We start from the raw sequence: 22,170 nt of genomic DNA on the forward strand, positions 1-22,170 counted from the left end.
TATCAACTTTGATGTTTGAAATATTTTTGCTTCTTAGTCAAGGAAGGAAAAATGCAGTGGGATGCTAATAAAATAATTATAAGTACCAATTATCTAGAGTAAACCAAAACAACATTACACAAATACATGAACCTGCAGAAAAACAGCGGCATAATGATAGAAATTAACTTCACCCCACATTTCTATGCATTGTTTTGAAGTTTATGTAATTTATGCCACAACCCTCATATTAGATTTTGAATTGGAAGAAATAAGCTTGCATTTCATTGTATCATACTGTAATACAGGGCTTAATAAGAGCCTGATAAATCTTAAGTATTGCATTACAATATGTTAATGATTATCATCATAGCTTTTCCAACACCGACACCACAGTGTCATCACAGATTATAATTTAAAGGAAATATTAGCAATTCAGAGTGCTCGTATAGTGTAGTTAATAAAGCAGTGAATAGAAATCAACTTTATAGGTAATTTACCAGCTAATGACAATTATTTCTATACTGTGTCACAGGCTTATGTGAGGAGAATAATTTTTTATGTAAATAAGATTGATGCTCATAGCATTATAACTTGTATACTGCAGCAACTCATCCAATACTGATGGCTGATAGTTTCTCTTAAGAAGTTAATTTATTGCCTGACAACACACAAAAAAATGCAGTATTTCATATTGCTCACTTCCCAGGGGTATTTAGCAAGTTGCCAACTACAACATAGAGTCCAAATTGTACTGGTAGGAAATAAGGTGATGAGACGTGATTCACAATATATTGTGGTCAAGTGTTCCGTGGAAGTACTGCACGATTTATGACCATCTCAGAGCGCGAGGATTCTGCTGTGTCTGATGGAGTGGCTTAGCAAAATAAAGACAGATGGCAGTGTAGTAAATAATCACTTGATTGGAAGGCGACCACTGCAGGATTGCTTCCTGCCTTCAATTCAACTAAACTTCACCTGGGGTACGGCACATTGATTCATGTGAGCATTTACAGCTTTGAGTTGATTGACCAAGAAAGAATCATAATTTAATAATTAATAAAGAAAAAGGATGCTGTAAAGTCAGAGGGTACGCAATTCCTCAGTGGGTTTCCCTGCTCTCTCTTTTGTTGTCAGGTAATTGACTACTCTCTATCCTGAAGATTCAGACTGAATTTCAATTGTAGAATCCTGCCTATTTCTAAAAGACATGTTAAAAGAGAAAAAAAAAAAAAAAAAGACTGGAAATAGACCATTCCAGGCAATCTTGACAACTAAATTGAATTTCAAAATAGTCACTGCAGTTGGTTACCATACAATCAATTTATAAAGCACTTGAAAATAAACCAACTACTGTTCAAGTGGTTTTGGTATTTGCATGAGGTTACAGCTCAGGCTTCACTCTTTGTTTTTCCTATGAGAACTGTTTAGGGGTATGTAGGAAGCCTTGGTTACAAATTCATGCTCAACTGATAGATCCTGAAAGTCTATACTTTTCTCCCCCATCATTAGGACCTCAGGGATTCTCTTAATCTTGGCATGAGAGAAAGGCGGGCTCTTACTCTCTCTCCCGAGCAGTATGGCTTTGTAAATATGAGATAATATGAAACTATCTAGTATGCAAGATTCAGAGTCGTACCAGTGCCCAGATGGTGGCCAATTCCAGGGTAAGGAGCCCTTTCCTCGTCTCTCATTCTTAGGGTAAATCCCATAAGTCCTACCTCTGTCCTGTGCCAGCCTGATCTGTACTGTTAGCTGCTCTCAGCCCCTCTTCTTGTAACTCTGTACGAGGCATGAACTCTCCTTCTTTCAAACGTTGTCTTTTATACCAACAGCCCTCCATGCATACACACTATACACACCCCCACCCCTGGCAGCTCTTCACTTGTTTTCTTCCTTCATAGAGATAACTGTGTCAAATGTATTCCACCACACGAAACAGAATTGACTGTTCTTTTATTTCAGCAAAACATTCTTGAGTGATTGCGGTGATGGGCACTAGTGAGGCATGAATGCATCTAAGAATGTTTGAGAGGGAGTCTGGGAAGCCTAAGCATAGGCTTTGGAATCAGATAGGTCTGGATTCAAATTCAATTACTCTAATGGGAATAACTGTAATACCTGCCTCACAGGTTTGTTGTTTTGGATTAAAGGATATGATGGCTGCACAGTGTTTGGCATTGTACTTCACACAAAGTAAACTCTCAATAAGTGGTGGTAATGAAATAGGACATAAGCTACCCTCCAGGAGTTTACAGATTAGTGGGGTTACAATAGACATGTATCTTAAAACTCTATTCCATGTCACATAGTTTAGTTAGTGGAATAAAGTTTGAAGAAGAATATTATTAAAATATGAAATGTTATAGAAATTTCTCAACTGAGAAATTTGGGGATTTTTTTTCAAAACATGCAGACTGGGTATTGCTTCATCAGGGAGATATTGGAAGTCAGAGCACATCGCTAATGAAGGACAGTAGAGGGATGAAGACTAGAATTGGAGACAGAAGACTGGGGTCACCAGCTGTGCAACGTCAGACAAATCACTTGAACTCTCTAAACCCAAGTTTCCGTCTCAGTAAAATGGGGGAGGGAGGAATGGTACGAGCTCTGCTTTCATCCTAGTACTCATGCTGGGATGAAATAAGACACTATTGGAAAGAGCATTGTGAATCCTGAATATCACGATGTAATGGTTGTGGCGGTCGTGGTAGCGGTGATGAAATGAGTAGTTTTCAGGCAGCTTTATGGCAATCGTCACATCTATCCACTCCTATTCCCTTGCCTTATCTCTCCTGTGATTAAAGGCACACTTTTACAAGTCAGCTAGCCAGTGCTCCAGTTGAAAGCAATGTTTTGACAAAGTCTACTCGTGATTTCGCATGCAAACAGAGGCAAGCAGTAGGCCACGTAGATAATGCAGAATAGATCATCAAAACGTCACTTCTACTTAGCACTGAAAAGAGAAAAGGCGGGAGTGCACAGAAGGAGGCCTCAGATCACCTACAAAGTGCATAATTGAGAATTAACTTTAATAAGAGTTTGCAAAATCACTTTGACCATACCACTGTGTGGATCTGAAAGTCCAAGATGTCCGAGCAGGCAGACTTTAGCCTTTAGAATGGACTCTGTCGACCTCTGGCTCTGTTGTCTTTGAGGAAACTGCTGAATCTGACTCGCTCACACAGTCTGGTTTTGTCTCACAGGCCTGGGATTTTGCAGTTTGCTCTGTCCAGGATGGGCTTTGCACATACTTTCCGAGCACATTATTGGAGTAGCTCCTGGTTTACTTAGCCAGCCAAATCCTTTACAAAGGAGAATTTATTTTTCCCCTCCTTTGTCCAAATTAGAGGACAAAAAAACATGGCAACTAGTGGCTAATCACAGGGTATGCTGGAGCCTGCCAAGAAAAGAAAAGGAAAAGAATCCTCTCTCCAGTGCAAACTTTGCAGTTGCCCCTAGAGGAGCTCAGCAAATACTTGCCTTCCAGATGACTGCAAAGAATAGGTTACCCCACAGCTGACCCCTTGCAACACCCCACAGAGTGGGCAACAGTTGGGGGGCCATCACCCAGGACAGTGAAGCTGCTGCTCTGGGGCAGCCTGCCATATATACCTGTATCCTTAGGGTCTTCTATTTAAAATGACAATTTGGAAGAGACCAAAGTTTTGGGGAATTAGCTTGGCATTACACCATGTACCTGAGTGTTTAGGTTCATCTAAGGATAAAGAGTTGGAGGTTAATAAAACAACTCTGAAATAATAGCAAGAAGCCAACAGCAGAAGGTCTTCACAGTGATAGCATGCAGAATTTGGAGTCAAGCAGACTCCTTTGCAGAGAAGACAGTGGCACCCCACTCCAACTCTTGCCTGGAAAATCCCAGGGACGGAGGAGCCTGGTAGGCTACAGCCCATGGGGTCGCAAAGAGTCGGACATGACTGAGTGACTTCACTTTCACTTTTCACTTTCATGCATTGGAGAAGGAAATGGCAACCCACTCCAGTGTTCTTGCCTGGAGAGTCCCAGGGATGGGGGAGCCTGGTGGACTGCCATCTATGGGGTCGCACAGAGTCAGACACGACTGAAGCGACTTAGCAGCAGCAGCAGCAGCAGCAGACTCCTTTGCACTGGAACCCTGTGATTTGCTGGGTGACATCAGACAAATTACCTAAACTTTCTGAGCCTCAGTTTCTGCACCTACAAAATGAGGATAATAATGGTAGCTTTCTCAGAGTTGTTTGGGAATAAATAATGTGCAGCATAGACCCTGGCACCCAAAGAAAGTACACTAATAATTAACTTCTAAAATAACTCCCAGGCTTCTCAAAGTCCTTGATTTGCTTTGTATGACAGCCCATTTCCAGAAGTTGCATAAATACACTGCCTATAGAAATGCACTCATTGCTTTGTTCTCTAAGGAGCAACAAAGCACCATGCAGGACCTGTTGCTTATTCTTTTTGCAAAGCTAGGGAGTGGGAAAGGCGAGGGGTTATGATTTTCCATTTCACAGATAGGAAATCAGAGGCATAGGAAAAGTAAGTGACTTGCCCAGTGTCACATGAACCCAGCAGCAGAGCTGTAATTGGTTATGACCCCAGTGCAACACAGCGTGTGTTCACCTCTCGAAAGTCAGGTGTAAGCAGCTCTTGTCTAAGCTTTAATGCCATTCATCTAATTTCTTAGATTTTCTATAGCTGCTGATCTTGAGAACCTTTGAAGCTTTGGGGAAATCACATGGATGATTTGACCTTAAATCTCATGCCACTGGCAAAAGATTAATCGCTGAGACCTGGAAAGGGGCCAGACAATTCTGTGTAGCTGAATAACAACACCGTCTAGGGATGTGACTGTCCTGACAGATTTAGTTAGTACATAATTGATAAATCTAGAGTTTGTATAGCTTCACTTCCCAGAAAGAAAAGGCAATGGGTTCCTAGGGTTGACATTTACAGAAGCCCTTCCAGTGTTTTGTAACACTGAATCTAGGTTTTCTACTCTTCCTCCAAACCTAGCTCATTTTCTAAGGTTCTGTTCTCAGCAGGCAAGAAGATGAAGGGATCTGACAAGACTCTCACCTTACCACTGTAAGCAAGAATGTCCATCAGTCTTTAACACAGTCATATGACTGCCCTGATCCGTGCAAATTGAGGCCAGCAAGGGACGCAACGCATTCCCTAGCAGCTAGGAACTTTCTGTCACCATCAGAATCCAGGAAAGATAAAAGGCATCCGGACCCAGCATCAGAGCTTGGAGAGTGGGTCTAAATCCTGGACAGGACATTTTATACAGCTTGACTCTTATTGCAGACTCAAGTGTCGTGAGGGCCTTTTTAGTAATGTGGACTCTGACAGGCGCACAGAAATGTCAGCTTTTATTTCTTTTGCTTTGGTCACTCACTCCAGAAAGTATTTTACTTATTGGAACGACTTGGTGGTGGTAAATATTTTTCACTGTAAGCTTATTATCAGATCTGGTTCTCTTTCTTTAGTTCTTGTTCTCTAGTTTTATGTTTCAATTCAGGAGGCACCGCTGTGTGTCTGATATACACCCAGCATACTTCTGTAATTTTGTTACTCCCAGTTGTAAAATATCTTGGCCCGGTAGCTTAGATCAGTAAATCAGTAGCTTTCAGTGTACAAGATCTTACATACAGTGGATCTGGTATCTTGTTTTGCCAGTAGTAAATAAAGATGGCATTACATAATCTTCCTCCTTTGCCCTCACAAATAAAAAACTCAGTGTCCTCATGTATTATAACTTAACAGAGCCAGTTTTCTGAGCTAGTTGTTACTTTCTGAATACAGTTTCTTGATACATGTTACTTCTATAAAACCATTCAGAAAAATCATATTATGCATAAATAATCATTTAATTGCATAGTCACACCATTTTCAATATTGAAATCATTAGTAAGACCGTTCCTGGAAACTTCGTTGTCCTGAGTTAAGTAAGTGATTTTTTTCTTTTTTCATTAGAGGAATTAGAGAGATTAGAACAGGAGCGGCTGGCTCTGGAAGCCACCATCAAAGACAATGAAAGTGAAGAAGGAAATGGAGGCATCCGAGGCTTGTTTAAAAAAGCTGGCAAGCTGAACATTACTAAGCCAACTCCTAAGAAAGGTAAGTGCTTTTAAGATTTACAAGAAAAGTTACAAAATGAACCAAAATGAATCTTCAAGGGTCAGTAGACAATATCTAAGATACTGGGGGCATTGTGTGTAGGTAAGGACTGAAAGACATTTCCTTAGGAAAGATAGTATGGCTAAAAGTTAGAAGCTATTGTCACTTATTAACAACATTCACCCCTTTGTAACATCTTACTGTAAAAACTCTGTTTTAAAATAATATTTAGTTTCGAAGATATATAGTGGTTAAGCAGATTGAACAAAGAAGCAAAAATAAAGTTCTAAGTTAAGATGTAAAGGGGATAGAAGTTCATAACCAAATACCGAAACTGGTTTATCTATACACACACACACCTTGCAGACATTTCAGGAGACTGAAAGCCGACTGGTACAGGCAAGTAAGGGATCCAGGTAGAATTCTAATTTCAAAACTACCTTTTTATCACAAGCCAGAATTCTGGACTTCATTGACACTAATTACCGGCAGATTTTGGCTAAATGGTACACTTATCTCTGAATGTTCAGTGTACATCCCAGGAATGGAGGACCACAGAATGAGATCCTTGTTACAAGTTTTATAAATAGGTGATTCAAATGACAGATTTTTTTTTTTTTTTTGAAAATTGCTCTTTACAGGAACAGTTTTTTCGTGAGGTCCATAGCGACCTCTGCTGGTAGAAAATTAGAACGTTAAGGTTCATTTCTTTCACACACAAATAGTCCTGCAGTTCATGAAGTCCTTCACTGGTGTGAAGCCCAGGAAAGATCATTTCTTTGGCAAGGTCTCCAAGTCAAGTAGCAAGATCCAAATTGGGACTTAGCAGGCTGCTGGTCTAGGTTGCTAGGACCCAATCTTTCAAAGAAGCCATCTCTTTACTCTGGAAGAGGTTTGGTTCAGTTTTCTTATTTCCCTACTATGACCCAAGGACCAAATTTAACCTGTCATACAACAATTTTGTGTATCTACATAGCATTATGAGAAACCCAAACATTTCTCCCCTTCAGATACTTAGAGGTACCCTTGGGTGCCAGAAATATTTGATTGCCTAGGGCAGAACCTACTAGGTATTACCTTCCTTAAGATGACATTTTCTAGAAAAATGATGTGTTTGAATCTTAAGTTGGAGGTACATCAAGTCTTTCCAGGTATAAATATTAGAATAAGACCCTCTGGATGCTAACTACTATCGTCTTTCCTCTTCAACTGTTTGGTGTAGTCATGAGAAGAATTAACTACCCATTGAATCTGCTCTGTGCAACAGTACAACCTGAGAAGCAATGGAAAATTTAGAAGTCATAGCTCATACTCTTCTCTAGAGTTGGGGAGGAGAGAAGTAATAAGGTCCTTATTAGTGAAAGTGGAACTTATTTATTCTGAACCCCGTTTCTGCATGACAATACTTTTGGCAAAAACATACATCTCTGAAAGTCAACATGTCTCATTGTTCAGAAAAGCAAAATTATGTTATGTTTTGTTTCAATGCCTAAATTTTCAAGCACAGCTCTGATAGTGGGCCCCTTTACTGCTCTGGGCTTTTGTCAGTTGAGGACTCTTTGGAGTTCTAGATCAGGATCAGCTTGGCTTCCAGGCACTCATACAGGAATCCTCTGGATGCTCTGATCTGCTTGTAAGTGGGGGCAGAGTTTGGTCCACTTGGTAAAGATATTTACTTTCTCCTTTAGTGGTCCTGAGATAGAAACAATACAAGATAATTGCTTCAGAACTGACCAGCCCAACCTTGGAAACAGCAAAAGACGGAACAAAGCATCCTGAGACCGTCTTAGATCAGAGAGGAAGCTCTAACGAGGCTGTCACTCTGCTCTAAGCACGATGCTGACACTACCGCTTTGAAATAGACCAATGAAGTCACAATTTTCAAAGATGTGGAAATGAGAAATAACACATAGAGTGTAGCAAAGAAACCCCTACTGGCGAATAGGAATGAGGGTTCTGCTCAAACACTGCCCTACTTCCCTGGTACACTTTCACTGTGTCCATGTTAGGGTGGAAATAGCATTAAAATATTTTTAAGTACTTTATGTACACCCTTAACTGTAACTCAAGAAGAGGTAATTTTAATCCGTATTTCCTGGCTTTTTTATCTCATTCACAGATATTCAAATAGCTCAAGTGGCTTTACCTTAGACTCACAAGATGCCAGGAAAAGAAAGCAGAAGAGTAAGCCAGACCCATGTTAGGACCAAAGGGTCATGGAGAGATGAAATGCTCAAGGTCCCTGGCAACCTTTATAATCCAGACATTTCTGGAATTCATACCAAAATTGTGCTCAAATAAACATATTGTCTAGCGAAGGAATACCTCTGATTCTTTTGATTATCTCTAGAAAACCAATAACTACATGTTCTATTGATACTTTTAAGTACATCTGATATTATAACCTGAGTTATATGTGAAATTTAGGAAAATGAGGATATTTGGGGTTTTGTATAAGATAATTTAGCATTGCTACATGTCTAAATAATAATTCTGCACTGAGACAGATTACTAAGGATCTGAAAAAATTCACTACTCTATAATAAAAACTGTAATCATAAGATCAATATCAAATTTTTCTGAACTATGGAAGGTGATCTAAATTATTGTGGGATTTGACCTTTATCTTTTCTTTTGTGGAGAATAGGACTCACTATTTTCCCATAAGTATAAAAAACACAAAGTCATGACCCTTCTTCTATTTTCCTGAATAGATTTATTGGCACGTTATTTTGTTTCTTTCCTCAAAAGACAAATGGATGTACTACTTTCTCTTTTGTTACAGATAGTGGCATTAACACAATCCAGTCAATGCACATTGGGGAGTTCAACCAGAAACTGGTGGAAGCCAGCACCCAATTTAAAAAGAAGCAGGGAAAAGGCACAATTGATGTTTGGTGGTTGTTTGATGACGGAGGTAAAAAATTCCAGAATATACACTAGAGAGCAGAATTTCTTGTTGATAAATTTAACAAACTGCATGGGAAGGTATATGAAAATGGTATCAGTTGAAGAATAACATTTCCGTGTTCTCTAAAGATTTAAATTATTTAGGAGCTATGAGTGTGGGAATGAATACTGATATAAAGCTATTCATTTCCTTTCAATTGGATATGCTCATCCTTTCCGTCATAATTTAATCTTTTTTTCAGGGTTAACACTCCTTATCCCCTATATCTTGACTCTCAGAAAAAAATGGAAAGACTGTAAATTAAGAATCTATGTTGGAGGGAAGATCAATCGCATTGAAGAAGAAAAAATTGCGTAAGTAATTTATCACTTGTGTTGAAGCATTTTTGATGTTTGTTGCTTGAATGCTTTAATTTAAAAAAAAACTTTAAGTGTCTTTGAGGCACAATAAATTTGAAGACAAAAAGTCACCACGCTGGGCCTCAGGCTTGCTTGGTTTCTGTCAATAAATTATCTGCGTAATTTTCTAATCATTGTCTTCAAGTCCTTTTATCCCCTTCCACAAATGCTTTCAACAAGCATTTGGCATGGAAGCCCATCTCAAGTCTTCAGTGAGAGCATCATTATCTTGTATAATGTTTATTTTGTTCTGACTAGTAAATGCATCCAAGAAAGGAAGAGCTTGAAGGCATCTGTGTCCAAATTCTGTCCAGTTTCTTCTAGGAGATTCAAACCTGTTAATTCGAGGCAGTCCTTCTAGCCTAGCACACTTAGAAGAGAACAGAGAGATGGCACCTGGTCCAAGCCCCAGCTCTGCCACTGACAAGATGCAGGACTTTGCAACAGTTGCTTTACCCATCTGGGTCCCCCCAGTTTCTCACTTGTAGTTTGAAAGTGTTAAAATGGGTGACTGTTCGCAACTCTTCTGATTAAAATAAATAAATAAGCCAAGCCCCATGGTGCTAAGTCTGTTCCTTTCTTATTTATTTAGTCATGGAGAGTTGATCTCTAGTTGCGAGAGCAACAAGCATGCCAAGAGTGTGGTGCATCCAACAATCTCTGGAGGAAATCTGGAGAACGACTTTTGGCAGCCCATAGTCCCTCATGGCATGCCTACGTCCTAGCCCTTCCTGGAATGGCTACTTCCAGAAATCACAAAATAATGACTGGCTCTTCAGTTCAGTTCAGTCGCTCAGTCGTGTCCGACTCTGTGACCCCGTGGACTACAGTGTGCCAGGCTTCCCTGTCCATCACCAACTCCCAAAGCTTGCTCAAACTCGTGTCCATCAAGTCAGTGATGCCATCCAACCATCTCATCCTCTGTTGTCCCCTTCTCCTCCTGCCTTTAATCTGTCCCGGTATCAGGGTCTTTTCCAATGAGTCAGCTCTTCACATCAGGTGGCCAAAGTATTGGAGTTTCAGCTTTAGCAACAGTCCTTCCAAAGTACACCCAGGGCTGATCTCCTTTAGGATGGATTGGTTGGATCTCCTTGCAGTCCAGGGGACTCTCAAGAGTCTTCTCCAACACCACAGTTCAAAAGCATCAATTCTTCAGCTCTTAGTCATTTTTTCACATTGTCTCCCCCTTCTTAGAAAGTTATGATATATATCTAATTCCTCTTAAAGAAAATTATAGTAAAATGGAAACTAACATGAGGTCTACAATAATTTATATTTTCTTAAAGCCTCCAGTATCTTATGGAGACAAGTGAGGAAATTTGAAAATGGTTGGTGGATAAGATAGTAGCAGGGCATCCATGTTAAATTTCTTGATTTCAGAAACTGTACTCTGTTTATAAAAGAGAATGCCCTTGCTCTTAGGAAATATTCACTGAAGTACTTAGAGGTTAAAGGGGCCTGATATGTGGAACTTACTTTAAAATGGCAAATAGGTAGGATGTAGAAAGCCAGTGAGCAAAAACGATATAGAGAGAGGTAGACAGAGAAAAAGAGAATGACAAATCAAATGGGGCAAAACAGAAACAACTGATGAATCTGAGCTTTCTTTGCACTATCCTTATAATGTTTTGTAACTTTGAAATTATATCAAAATGTTCAATTGCTAGGGGGAAAGACTTTTAATCAACAACGATATAATAAATAATAATTATTGGTTTGTCAGTAGATTGTCAGTAACTCTGTAAACATTATGAGCAATCATCAATAAGTATTGAGACTTGTTCTCTTTTCCCCAAATGATATGGAAGAATGGACAGTGCCACAGCCTTTTCCCTGAAACATGAATGCAGAGCTGGGTTTGCTGTTTCCAGTGACTGCACCTACAGAAATTTCTCTTTGCCTTTGGTGGAATAATTTGGTCCACATTTATCCATATTCATCAGGTGCTACAATGGAAATCAAATACTAACCAAAGGCTTTGTCCAAAAGCTAAGCTGAAATAAGACATGATTGCTCTTGATGTCTTCAACACAAAACTCTTTGATTGAAAATAGTTATATATTCAATGATGAAGCATTTCTGTCTTGTATTTTCAGAATGGCTTCCCTTCTGAGCAAATTTAGGATAAAATTTGCAGACATCCATGTCATTGGTGACATCAACGTTAAGCCAAACAAAGAAAGGTATGAATATTTAACAAGATCCGCTGTTTATCCATGGTAAACTCTCTCCTCTTTTGTGTTGATTATTAGAAGGTTAAAATGTTACGGGTTTACTGCTGTGACTTCCTGATAGGATGTCATAAAGGGGGATTTTAAATAATCATGACACAGAGCTATCAGGTTCTAACGGAAGGAAAAGTTTTTAAGGTGAAGATGAGCTTGAGAAGAAGAACTGCGGAAACATCGTTTAGTTAGCATTTTAGAATTGCCTTTCACATTATGCTTTCTATGGTGGCAACAGTAGCAGGAAGCATAAGCGCAGAAAATTCTAACCTGAGCAGTCAGGGTAAGTTTACATTATTTAAAGTTACTGGTGGGGCATCCTGAATGGGAAGCCTATGAGAGCCCCCAAAGGGGATTTCTAAAACTATCTGAAGCCTGGCAAGGAAAGGTATTGGTTCCAGAATTTTAAAATGAAAAAAAAAAAATTGAAATAATTGTTTAAATGCCTTCAAAACAGCATCATTTTAACCTCATTAATTTTTAAATTTGTGAAGTCCAAGATATTTGAAAACAATTTGTAGGTTAGATCTTCACAGGAGTTCCCAGAGGTATAAGAAGATTGTCTGGAAATTACAACAGATCATAAATTAAAATATTTAGAGCAATGATTTCACAATCATAAAATATTTTCAATTGTTTACAGTTCAAAATCATGTTTAGCGTTGCATCTGTATGCAGTTTAGTACATTTGATTTGGTGTGGCATGGGTTCTCCCAGGGTGGAAAGAGGAGACACAAAGGTCTCAGTATGGCATAGGTCCTTGCTAGACTCCTAGACCTCTTCTCATTTCTGTTGACCACCATTTCTCCTTCCTCCTATAGTTCTTGATGAGTTGCAACTCTACATTCCTCAAACCTTCTTGCTCTGTCTTTCTTCTGATTCATTGTTATCCCAGATGAACTTAGTAACTAACTGAAAATTATCCGGATTTAAGATGTATTCTTATTGACCAAATGGCAATCTTGAACCTCATGTCATTTGAGGGTATTCGTGATTCCTCTAAGGAATCTATGCATCAGTTAAAACAGCTTTACGAAATGTCTTAACTGCAATAAGAAAGCTAGAATTGACAGGGTTGACCTGGATTATTATGATGTAATATTTCCTTATATCATAAATACCACTAATACCTTTCATTCCTATATTTCTACAGTTATAAAGTTAAGAAAAAATAAGAACAGATTTATCATTCTCCTCGGTAAATGGAATTAAGATTTTTATATGAACTAAGTTGTCATGCAGTAACCTCTGGTAGCCTTGCATATTTCATTTGAAGAATTTTAATTCCTAAGTCATTGCCCCTTGGCACTTGCAGTGATGTGATCAAACAGGCTCATCTTACAGCTCTAATTGGAGGAAACACATTCTCTTCCATAACACAGCAGGTACAGTGATTCCCCAGTATGTGCCACTTAGCACCAGACCACAGCCTGCCAGCTCTCTGCCAATACGGGACCGTTTACTGTTGTCTAAAGCATAGTTGAGGAGGAGAAGGGGGCAACAGAGGATGAGATGGTTAGACAGCATCACCAACTCAATGGACATGAGTCTGAGCAAACTCTGGAGATGATGAAGGACAGGGAAGCCTGACGTGCTGCAGTCCATGGGGGTCACAAAGAATCGGAAGTGGCTTAGCAACCGAACAACAACGGGAGCATAGTCACAGTGTCCCCTACTGAACTGGGATTCTCTATAAGCCCTGGCTCAGTGCTGGCCACAGACCAGTCACCTGCTTCTTGTAACTGAATTCTTCTTGCTGTTATTTGACTTAGCAGCAGCTGAGGACTGTCTGCGCTTGCTGATCAATTTGTTTCTATATCCTTTGCCTCTTTACCCATCAATATGATTTTTTCTACCCAAGCCTCGGTATCCTTCCCTCTGTTTTGTACTAGTCTCTGCCCAGCCCTTGGTCACCTGTATACCCATCCTTTCTGTTCTATCACTGAGGATGTTGCTGTATCACTAACCATGCCTCTTCCTTCTTTGAGTGTCCATCAGAGCCTAAATGCTCTTCATCTTCGTACCCCTGACCTTTGTTCCATGGTTTCCTCTTCTCAAGGAGAAAACTCTATGCACAGTCAAAAGAAACAGAGGACCAAGGCATTTGTACTTTTGTCCTGGTATCTAAATTTGACTTTAGACACCATTCTGACTTGGTGTTGCTTCCATATGCTCTGCATCCTACAATGAAGAGATCTATTTCCCTTTCTCAGGAAAAAAAAAAAATTTCATTTTCACAGTTCTGGAGATTTTCTCTGTGATATTTCAAGGTGCTGAGGAAGATGTAGGAACAAAAGCATTCTCGCCAGAATAAGTGTAGTTAGTGTACCCTGACGTGAAGACAGAAGGCCGCCCAGAAGAGGTGTGCTAGAAGGTGCGCCATCCTTCTCTCTTCAGCTTCTGCTGTGACCGATGCCATGTTACTTCATAGAACAGCCACCTGTCTGATGCTGGCGATGCCTTTTCCGGTATTTGAAGATAAGTTTTAGAACAGAGAATGGTCATCCAGTAACTCTCACAAATGGCCACTGCCCTGGTGACTCAGATGGTAGAGAATCCATCTGCAATGCAGGAGACGCAGGTTCCATCCCTGGGTCGGTGAGATCCCCTGGAGAAAGGAATGGATACCCACTCCAGTGTTCTTGCCTGGAGAATTCCATGGCCAGAGGAGCCTGGCAAGTACCGTTGATGGGGTTGCAAAGAATCGGACGTGACTTGAGTGACTAACACTATCACACTTGACCACACCTGGAATCTTTGTGATAATTTTTAAAAGGCAAATTCCCTGAGTGGTTTAATAAGAGAAACAGAACTCTTCAGTGGCCTGATGCAACCCCAGGCCCAGGGCCCAAAGCTTACAATGCTGGCTCAACTTCAGCTTTCAGGGGCCTTATGGCTAGACAGCCCTGCTCTACCATTAACAACCATCTCCCAATTGTTGTTCTTCCTTGGTCACCCATTTTCACACAATGTTAGCAATAGTTCACCGTCAATGATTTCCATGTTGGAGGCTAATGTTAAATGTCCTTCAACTGCACTTAATAGATCTTTCAACTGCTCACAAAACATGAGTAAATCTTGATGGAGACATTCTATCATAGAAACGTTATCTATAAATATGGTAGAGTAAGGGTGAAAAGGAGTAAAAAGCTAAGCTAATGAGAAAACAATTGGGCCAGGGAAACTGAAAAGCTATTGTGGTTAAATTTCTTTTTTTATTGTATAGACTGAATTAAAAGTCATAGGCAAAAAAGACAGCAATGATTAAACAGAAATCAAAGAGAAACTGGAAGCAATTAACTAGATAATTTAGCTGAAATATGCTAGTGTGATCACAAAAACGACAAATACATTAATGTGTAAGAAGAAATTTTATATGAATTTTAGGGGAAATTTTTATGCAGTTTAACCTTGTTATTATGAGGAACAAGGATGGGAAAGGCAGGAAACCTATAAGTAAAATTTTTTAATTGAATTAATTCTCACTTATATTTAATAGTATGTAATACTTAAACTATTCTAGAATAAATTTTAAGATATAATAAGAATGATCATGGGCTTCCCTAGTTTCTCAGCGGTAAAGAATCCACCTGCCAATGGAGGAGGTGTAAGAGACTCAGGTTTGATCCCTGGGTCAGGAAGATACCCTGGAGAAGGAAATGGCAACCCACTTCAGTATTCTCACCTGGGAAATCCTATGGACAGAGGAGCCTGGCAGGCTACAGTTCATGGGGTTGCAAAACAGTTGAATACAACTTAGCAACTAAATAACAACTGTAACAATAAGAATGACCAGATTTAATAGAGAATCAAAATAGAAATCTAAAACGACCTTTGGACCACCAAGCTATGAGCCACTCATTGTGGTCAGTGAAATGCTAGATCAAGCTTGCCTGGCTTATGTGCCCAGTTTAGCCAATCTGGCTGGCAAAAGGGATAGAACTGTGCTGACTGGCTGATATTGAGGATAGAGTCATTCCCATCCAAACTACAGTGGAGAAACATAGTATGGATGCCTGGGGCGACAAGCAAACAATCTTTATTCCACTTTCCATTTCATAGGAAACCTATTTTTGAAGTGGTCTTTCCAAAAAGCACCTGGACCGAGATGCAAATAAAACTCTTATCCCTGATCAAAATAATTGTATGTAAAGCTTAAACAGAGAAACCGTCAACTGCTAATCTCAGTCCCATGGTTGTTGAGTAAAATGAATGTCTTGCTTTTACAGGGCACTGCATACTTTTCAGAGCACGGCCATCCAAATCATCATTCTAACACTCGCATCAGTCTCACACCAGCTCTGAGCAGCCATTGTTACCCCTGTTACAGGCTAGGTTATCCAGGTCAAGGAGGACAATGGAAGAACTGGAGCAAGAACCCAGGCTCTTCTCTCCTAGGCCAGCACCTCTGCACTGATGACCACCAAGGTCTCTAAAAGCACAGCACTGTTGGGAGGAATAGCAGATAAAAGTATTACATGGTTGAAAGAATAATTGGGCATATCAGTCTTATTCCTTCCTATTCATTGTCTACCATTCTGAATAAGTCAGGAGAAGGCAATGGCACCCCACTCCAGTACTCTTGCCTGGAAAATCCCATGGACGAAGGAGCCTGGTGGGCTGCAGTCCATGGGGTCGCTAAGAGTCGGGCATGACTGAGCCACTTCACTTTCACTTCTCACTTTCATGCACTGGAGAAGGAAATGGCAACCCACTCCAGTACTCTTGCCTGGAAAATCCCATGGACGAAGGAGCCTGGTGGGCTGCTGTCTATGGGGTCGCACAGAGTCAGACACGACTGAAGCGACTTAGCAGCAGCAGCAGCAGCTGAATAAGTCAAAGCATCCGAAATCTACTGCATTAAGTATCTCTTCAATCTGTTAACAGCAGCACACTGGTGGGAACAAACTACTCCTTAGTAATCTCTGTACTTTCATCTGCAAGTCCTAAATCAGGAAAACTGATGAGACCACTGAAATCTTTGCGCTAAGTCACTTTAGTCATGTCTGACTCTTTCTGACCCTGTGGACTGTAGCCCTCCAGGCTCCTCCGTCCATGGGATTCTCCAGGCTAGAATATTGGAGTGGGTTGCCATGCTCTCCACCAGGGGATCTTCCCTACCCAGGGAATTGAACCCACGTCTGTTACATCTCTGCATTGGCAGGCAGGTTCTTTACCACTTGCACCATCTGGGAAACTGAAATCATTACTTTATGCTTTAATTCCTTAACCTAAAAGCACATTAATTCTAGTTATCATTCATTCCAAAGTTATTAAGTTTTAAGAAAGCCACGATATATAAAACCAAAGAAAACTATTTATATTTGACATCATCTTATAGTAGCATATGGAAGACAACTGCTCCTATAAATTATGTTTTGTTTTGTGCTATCATTTTAAAAATAAATCTTATGAGATTCTTATGATAGATAAGAATGAGATTTTTCAGCACTTTTTAAAATGTTCTACAGTTCTGAGATACTGCTACTAATTTTCTAGTCAATGATTTTTTCTTAATTGCCCTAAAATGGCCTCAGATTTTAAAATGTTATTGATTTTTGTTCTTTCCTCTAATGTGCACCTGAACAATAGCCATTTGAACATCTCAGACAGCAACATCAGACAGCAGAAGGACAAAGGCAGCATTATTTACAGCAAACATTCAGATTGTTCTATAGCCATTAAACTCACTCACTCACTATTCTCCGACCTACCCACAGCCTCCTGCATTAAGGTGGGAGCTGCCATGTGGGCTAAAGGTGAGGAGGGCAACCCTATCCAGCTCTCAGGGATGCTGGTTCATCTCCTACATTAATTCATGAACATCTGAACCTATAAAATAAGCAAATGGAAACTCATTTATGGGCTAAAGTGTCTACGTTAAAACTGTGCCTTTGACTATACTATGTAGAACGTGTAATTGCAGAGTAATTACCATCTATGTGTTTGTGTGTTTATATTGAGGATTTATTAATAATGCCTAGTAGGCTATCAAGGCCTCATACCCCTTAAGGTCTTTCCTTGGGTATGGAAGCACTATGATAGCCATGGTTTTACTCACAGTCTCCTGCAAAGATAAGTCTTAGAAGATTTTCATGACATTCGGCTCTGATTCTGCAGCCAGCATACCTAGTCACACCTGGAGTATCTGTGAAATAATGAGTTAGTTTCCCACTGTGAGGCCTCTTTTATAATTCCAATTTCAGCTGGAAAGTCTTTGAAGAAATGATTGAACCATATCGTCTCCATGAAAGCTGTAAAGATTTAACAACTGCTGAGAAATTAAAGAGAGAAACTCCGTGGAAAATTACAGATGCAGAACTGGAAGCAGTCAAGGAAAAGGTAAGGACATTTTTTCCTTAATCTTTACTTTGCTATCTAACTAGCTGAAAAAGAAAACAGTGGTTGATTTAAAGATCAAGAAGTAATGTATCTATTATAGAATTTCATTTATTCATGATCTAGGGTTTCTGGCTATTTCAAGTCCTTTTTCAATCATATTAGCGAATGTGAGGATTTAGAAAACTGCTTTCATTTTTTAATATAAAATCAAGATTTTTAAGTTGAAAACAGGCTATTGATACATATTGTGAAGCCTTCTTTCCAATTTAATTTTATAGTAAAGGGGACAGACCCATCAGACTAAAATAATTTCAGTCAATACATATGCAAAGTAAATATAGATTGCTCACAGTCTGACACAATAAAAAGAATTTTAACCTGATAAAATTAGCTATAAAAACTTACATAGGGATCTGAGAAAATCTGTAACTGGAACACTGAGTATGCAAATTGGATCTGGAACATCTTGTAGGATGGATGTGAAATGGTGAGCTTTTCTAGATAACCCAATAAGATGGGAGTTACCTGCATCTGGCTTGAATGAAGTTGCAACAGTGAGGATGATGAAGAGGGCAAAGACATAAGAATAAGGCAGAAAGATTAACATCTGAATTGGATTAGACGTTCAAAGAAAAGGACCTCAAGAAGCTCTAAATTACAAAATTTAAGCCATATTAGGAGCTGAAGGTGGAACAGATTAGAGCAGGAGATATTAAAAGCCTTTCAAATTTAGTAGAAAAAATACTGAGCTAAGAATCATAAACTCTGTACAACAAAGTGCCCAGTTCTAACAAAAGCTTTTCATATAATTGAACAGATCACTTATCTAAGCCTTGGCTTCTGAACCAATGAAATGTAATAATAAATATTAGTCTCATCACTGCAAAATAGTTAATGTAGTTATTTTTCCAAATGAGTCTTTTGGTGACTCTTTCATTGAAACCAGTCTCCTGCGCTGGTAAAAATCAAAGAGTTTAAAGAAAGATTAGACTAGGGTATAATCTATGTTCTTAGAATACCAAATTAGTTTCAAGATTAGGTTAGGTTTCTTCCACAGCAAACCTGTTCCCCAGCACTGGCCATTCTCATCTTTTTACTGTTATCCATGTTGCTTGCTTGTTTTTTTCTTCCAGAATTTAATAAGCCACTATACCTCAGTGGGGCTTCCCAGGTGGCTCAGTGACAAAGAATCCACCTGCCAAAGCAGGAGACATGGGTTCAATCCCTAGGTCGGGAAGATCCCTTGGAGAAGGAAATGGCAACCCACTCCAGAATTCTTGCCTGGGAAATTACATGAACAGAGGAGCCTGGCATGCTGCAGTCCATGGGGTCACAAAGAGTTGGACATGACTTAGCAACTTAACAACATAGCACAATGGTCTTATTCTTTATATTTCTAATATTTTCCATCAGTTTCTAAAACACTGTAAGTTTCCAAACCTGAACGAAAAGGTTTTGTTTTTTTTTTTTTTTAAATGAGGCTTTCCTACTTGTCTATAATTAGAGGAAAAAAGATAAATTCTCATTCATAATTCTGGGAAACTGCCCTCAACAAAATCTGAATGTTTTCCACAGAGTTACCGCCAAGTTCGACTGAATGAACTCTTACAGGAGCACTCAAGAGCTGCTAATCTCATAGTCCTGTAAGTATCATTGCAGACATTTAAAACTGTTACAGAGAAATCTCAGGTACATGAGTTAGTCAATACAAAAGCTCAGAACAATTCAGGCGGAAAGTTAAATTTGGAACATGTGGGAAAATAAACACCACCCTAAGACAATGGGGCCCACGGGCTTTAGAGGGCTCCATATGGACTTCACTCCAGACATGCCCCACCCAAAGGGCCAGGACACACGGCACCTAGAACCCTCATTCCCTGTCTAGACCTCACTCTAGGAACCTGACCCTGGAATTCCCTGCCAGTTAAGCCCCAAGTTGGCCAAGGTTCACAGGCCCCTTCCCTGGATAGCTGCTCCTGAGGTGTGGAGTCCATGGCATGTTCTCAAGGCTCCTTACCATGTGGGAAGAGGCCAGGGCAGGAGAAAAAAGGGTGCGCTTTTCCATTTCCACTCTTTGTCCTCCACCCCACAAATATTAGGGACATACCTGCTGGAAATATGAATGCTTATCTAAAGATTCATTGCTAAACATGAAACCCAGCAGTTCCACATTTATATCTCATGATCTAACTCCTAGGTACAAGGGTAAGTATGTCTTCAAGCAAGGTCTACATTGGAAGACTATTCATCTAAGAGATAGACTGGTGTCCTGCGATGGGTGATAGAGCCCAAATAGCTATTCCTCTCAAATATAATAAGAGCTTTAAACTATTAGGAAAAATCATTTCCCCCCCAGAAAAAATGGGGAGACGTATTGGTTGATCACATTTTCTATTTAAAGAGTGAAAATCTATTTATGCTTTGCCTCTATTCTAATGGGCTTCCCTGGTGGCTCAGATGGTAAAGAATCTGCCTGCAATGCAAGATATGCAGGTTTGATCCCTGGGTTGGGAAGATCCCTGGAGAAGGGAATGGAAGCCCACTCCAGTGTCCACAGGGTGGCAAAGAGTCGGTCATGATGAGCCACTAACACTTTCACTTTCACACTTTCTATTCTATTACAATGTCCAAGTCTATTTTTCTGGTTTGTAAATATTTGTATTATCTGAGAAACATCTCAATTTAACATCTATATTCAAAATAATTTCAGCGCTTTCATTTTGTGGGGGAGGCATATATACAGTTTAGGCTACTTGTTATTATAAAGCGCAGATAGCTAATGATGTTACTGTTGGTACTAATTGTCATGTTTGTTCTTTATTTTTCTTCCATGCTGTCAGGAGCCTTCCAGTGGCAAGGAAAGGATCTATATCAGATTGGTTGTACATGGCTTGGTTGGAAATCCTCACAAAGAACCTCCCTCCTGTCTTACTAGTTAGAGGAAATCACAAAAATGTCCTGACATTTTACTCTTAAAAGATCTTTATCCTTAAGGATAAAGGATTAGAACACGTTTTAATTTAATGTATGAATAATTAGGAAACAAGTTCCAGTACTTTATGTTATAAATGTGATCCGTGGATATTCAAACCTAGAAGACTATCCTATAGGGTTCCAAGTAAATTTTGCCATTTTTAAATTATTACTTAATGGGAACTATTTTTAAAATCAGTTTAAGGGAGTGTCAAAGCCAATGCTACCCTTAGAAAAACATCTTGTCAATGCTATTTAAAAACATGAAAATTAAGCAAACATATGCTGGCTTATTATGCCCATGAAAACTCAACTTATTGTAAGCTTTTCCAGGCACACCTAATCTTTTGTTTGCTTCTAGGGCCTGGTAGTGGCCTCAGCCCCACAGCAGTTTCTCATTAAATGCTTATTGACAGGCTGGTATAGTAACCATGGGTGGTTATCAAAGGAAAAGACCAACTGGGCAGGAAACATGATTATACTTGGTCTTCTGAGAAGCTTACACTCACAAAGAAGATTTGAAAATCAATAACTAAAAACTTTAAGAGGTAACCTGAGTCTCCACAATGTTTAAAACACTTACCTAAGTAAGGTTATTTAATATAACAGATTATATACTGAGAGTGATCTGAGCAATTGCTGATAACATACAGCTTCAATTTGGGGCTGACTGACAAATATATTAGCTGAAAGAGGAAGCAAAATATATTCTGATTAAATATGCAATATATTCTGTTCTTAATGTATAAATTTTAATTGCTTTCCCCACTAAATACTTAGACATTTTATTACTTTGAATATTTTTTTCTAATTAAGTGGTTAGCATAGATGAAGTCTTCATAGATGTCTAATTGGAAATCAAATATCACACATTTTCAAACTGCTGTAAAGAAATATATCCTGAATCATATTTTTAGTTACTTTATATAATGATTATAGAGAATTAAAAGATAATTAAAATTTGATGTAGAAAAATTTGCAAATTTGGAATATATAAGTATTGATTTTTTTTATTTGTTAGTATTCATACAATACTTAATCACATTAAAAACTACCAAAATTTTTTTCTGATGGATGTGTTGATTATTTTTCCCTGACATATTGTGGCTGTTTATTATAACTGATAAAAAATATGAGGGAGAAAAAGTCAACCTGAAATAAAAGCACTCAAATTTGTTTGCTCTGGTCTTGTTTTTTCCTTTCAGTCACTAAAATCACACTG

The 22,170-nt window shown here is 39.2% G+C and overlaps 1 protein-coding gene across 1 annotated transcript in view; it reads left to right on the forward strand.

The window, feature by feature from the left end:
• SLC12A1 (solute carrier family 12 member 1) overlaps positions 1-22,124 on the forward strand; it is an 89,546-nt gene extending 67,422 nt beyond the window's left edge. Inside the window, 7 exon segments of the mRNA XM_018054169.1 lie at positions 5,956-6,099; positions 8,885-9,016; positions 9,252-9,363; positions 11,505-11,591; positions 17,840-17,975; positions 19,551-19,618; positions 20,816-22,124. Of these exon segments, the coding sequence (XP_017909658.1) occupies positions 5,956-6,099; positions 8,885-9,016; positions 9,252-9,363; positions 11,505-11,591; positions 17,840-17,975; positions 19,551-19,618; positions 20,816-20,951 (815 nt within the window). The 3' untranslated portion in view covers positions 20,952-22,124.

The sequence above is a fragment of the Capra hircus genome, chromosome 10 (genome assembly GCF_001704415.2).
Source record: "Capra hircus breed San Clemente chromosome 10, ASM170441v1, whole genome shotgun sequence".
NCBI lineage: Eukaryota > Metazoa > Chordata > Mammalia > Artiodactyla > Bovidae > Capra > Capra hircus.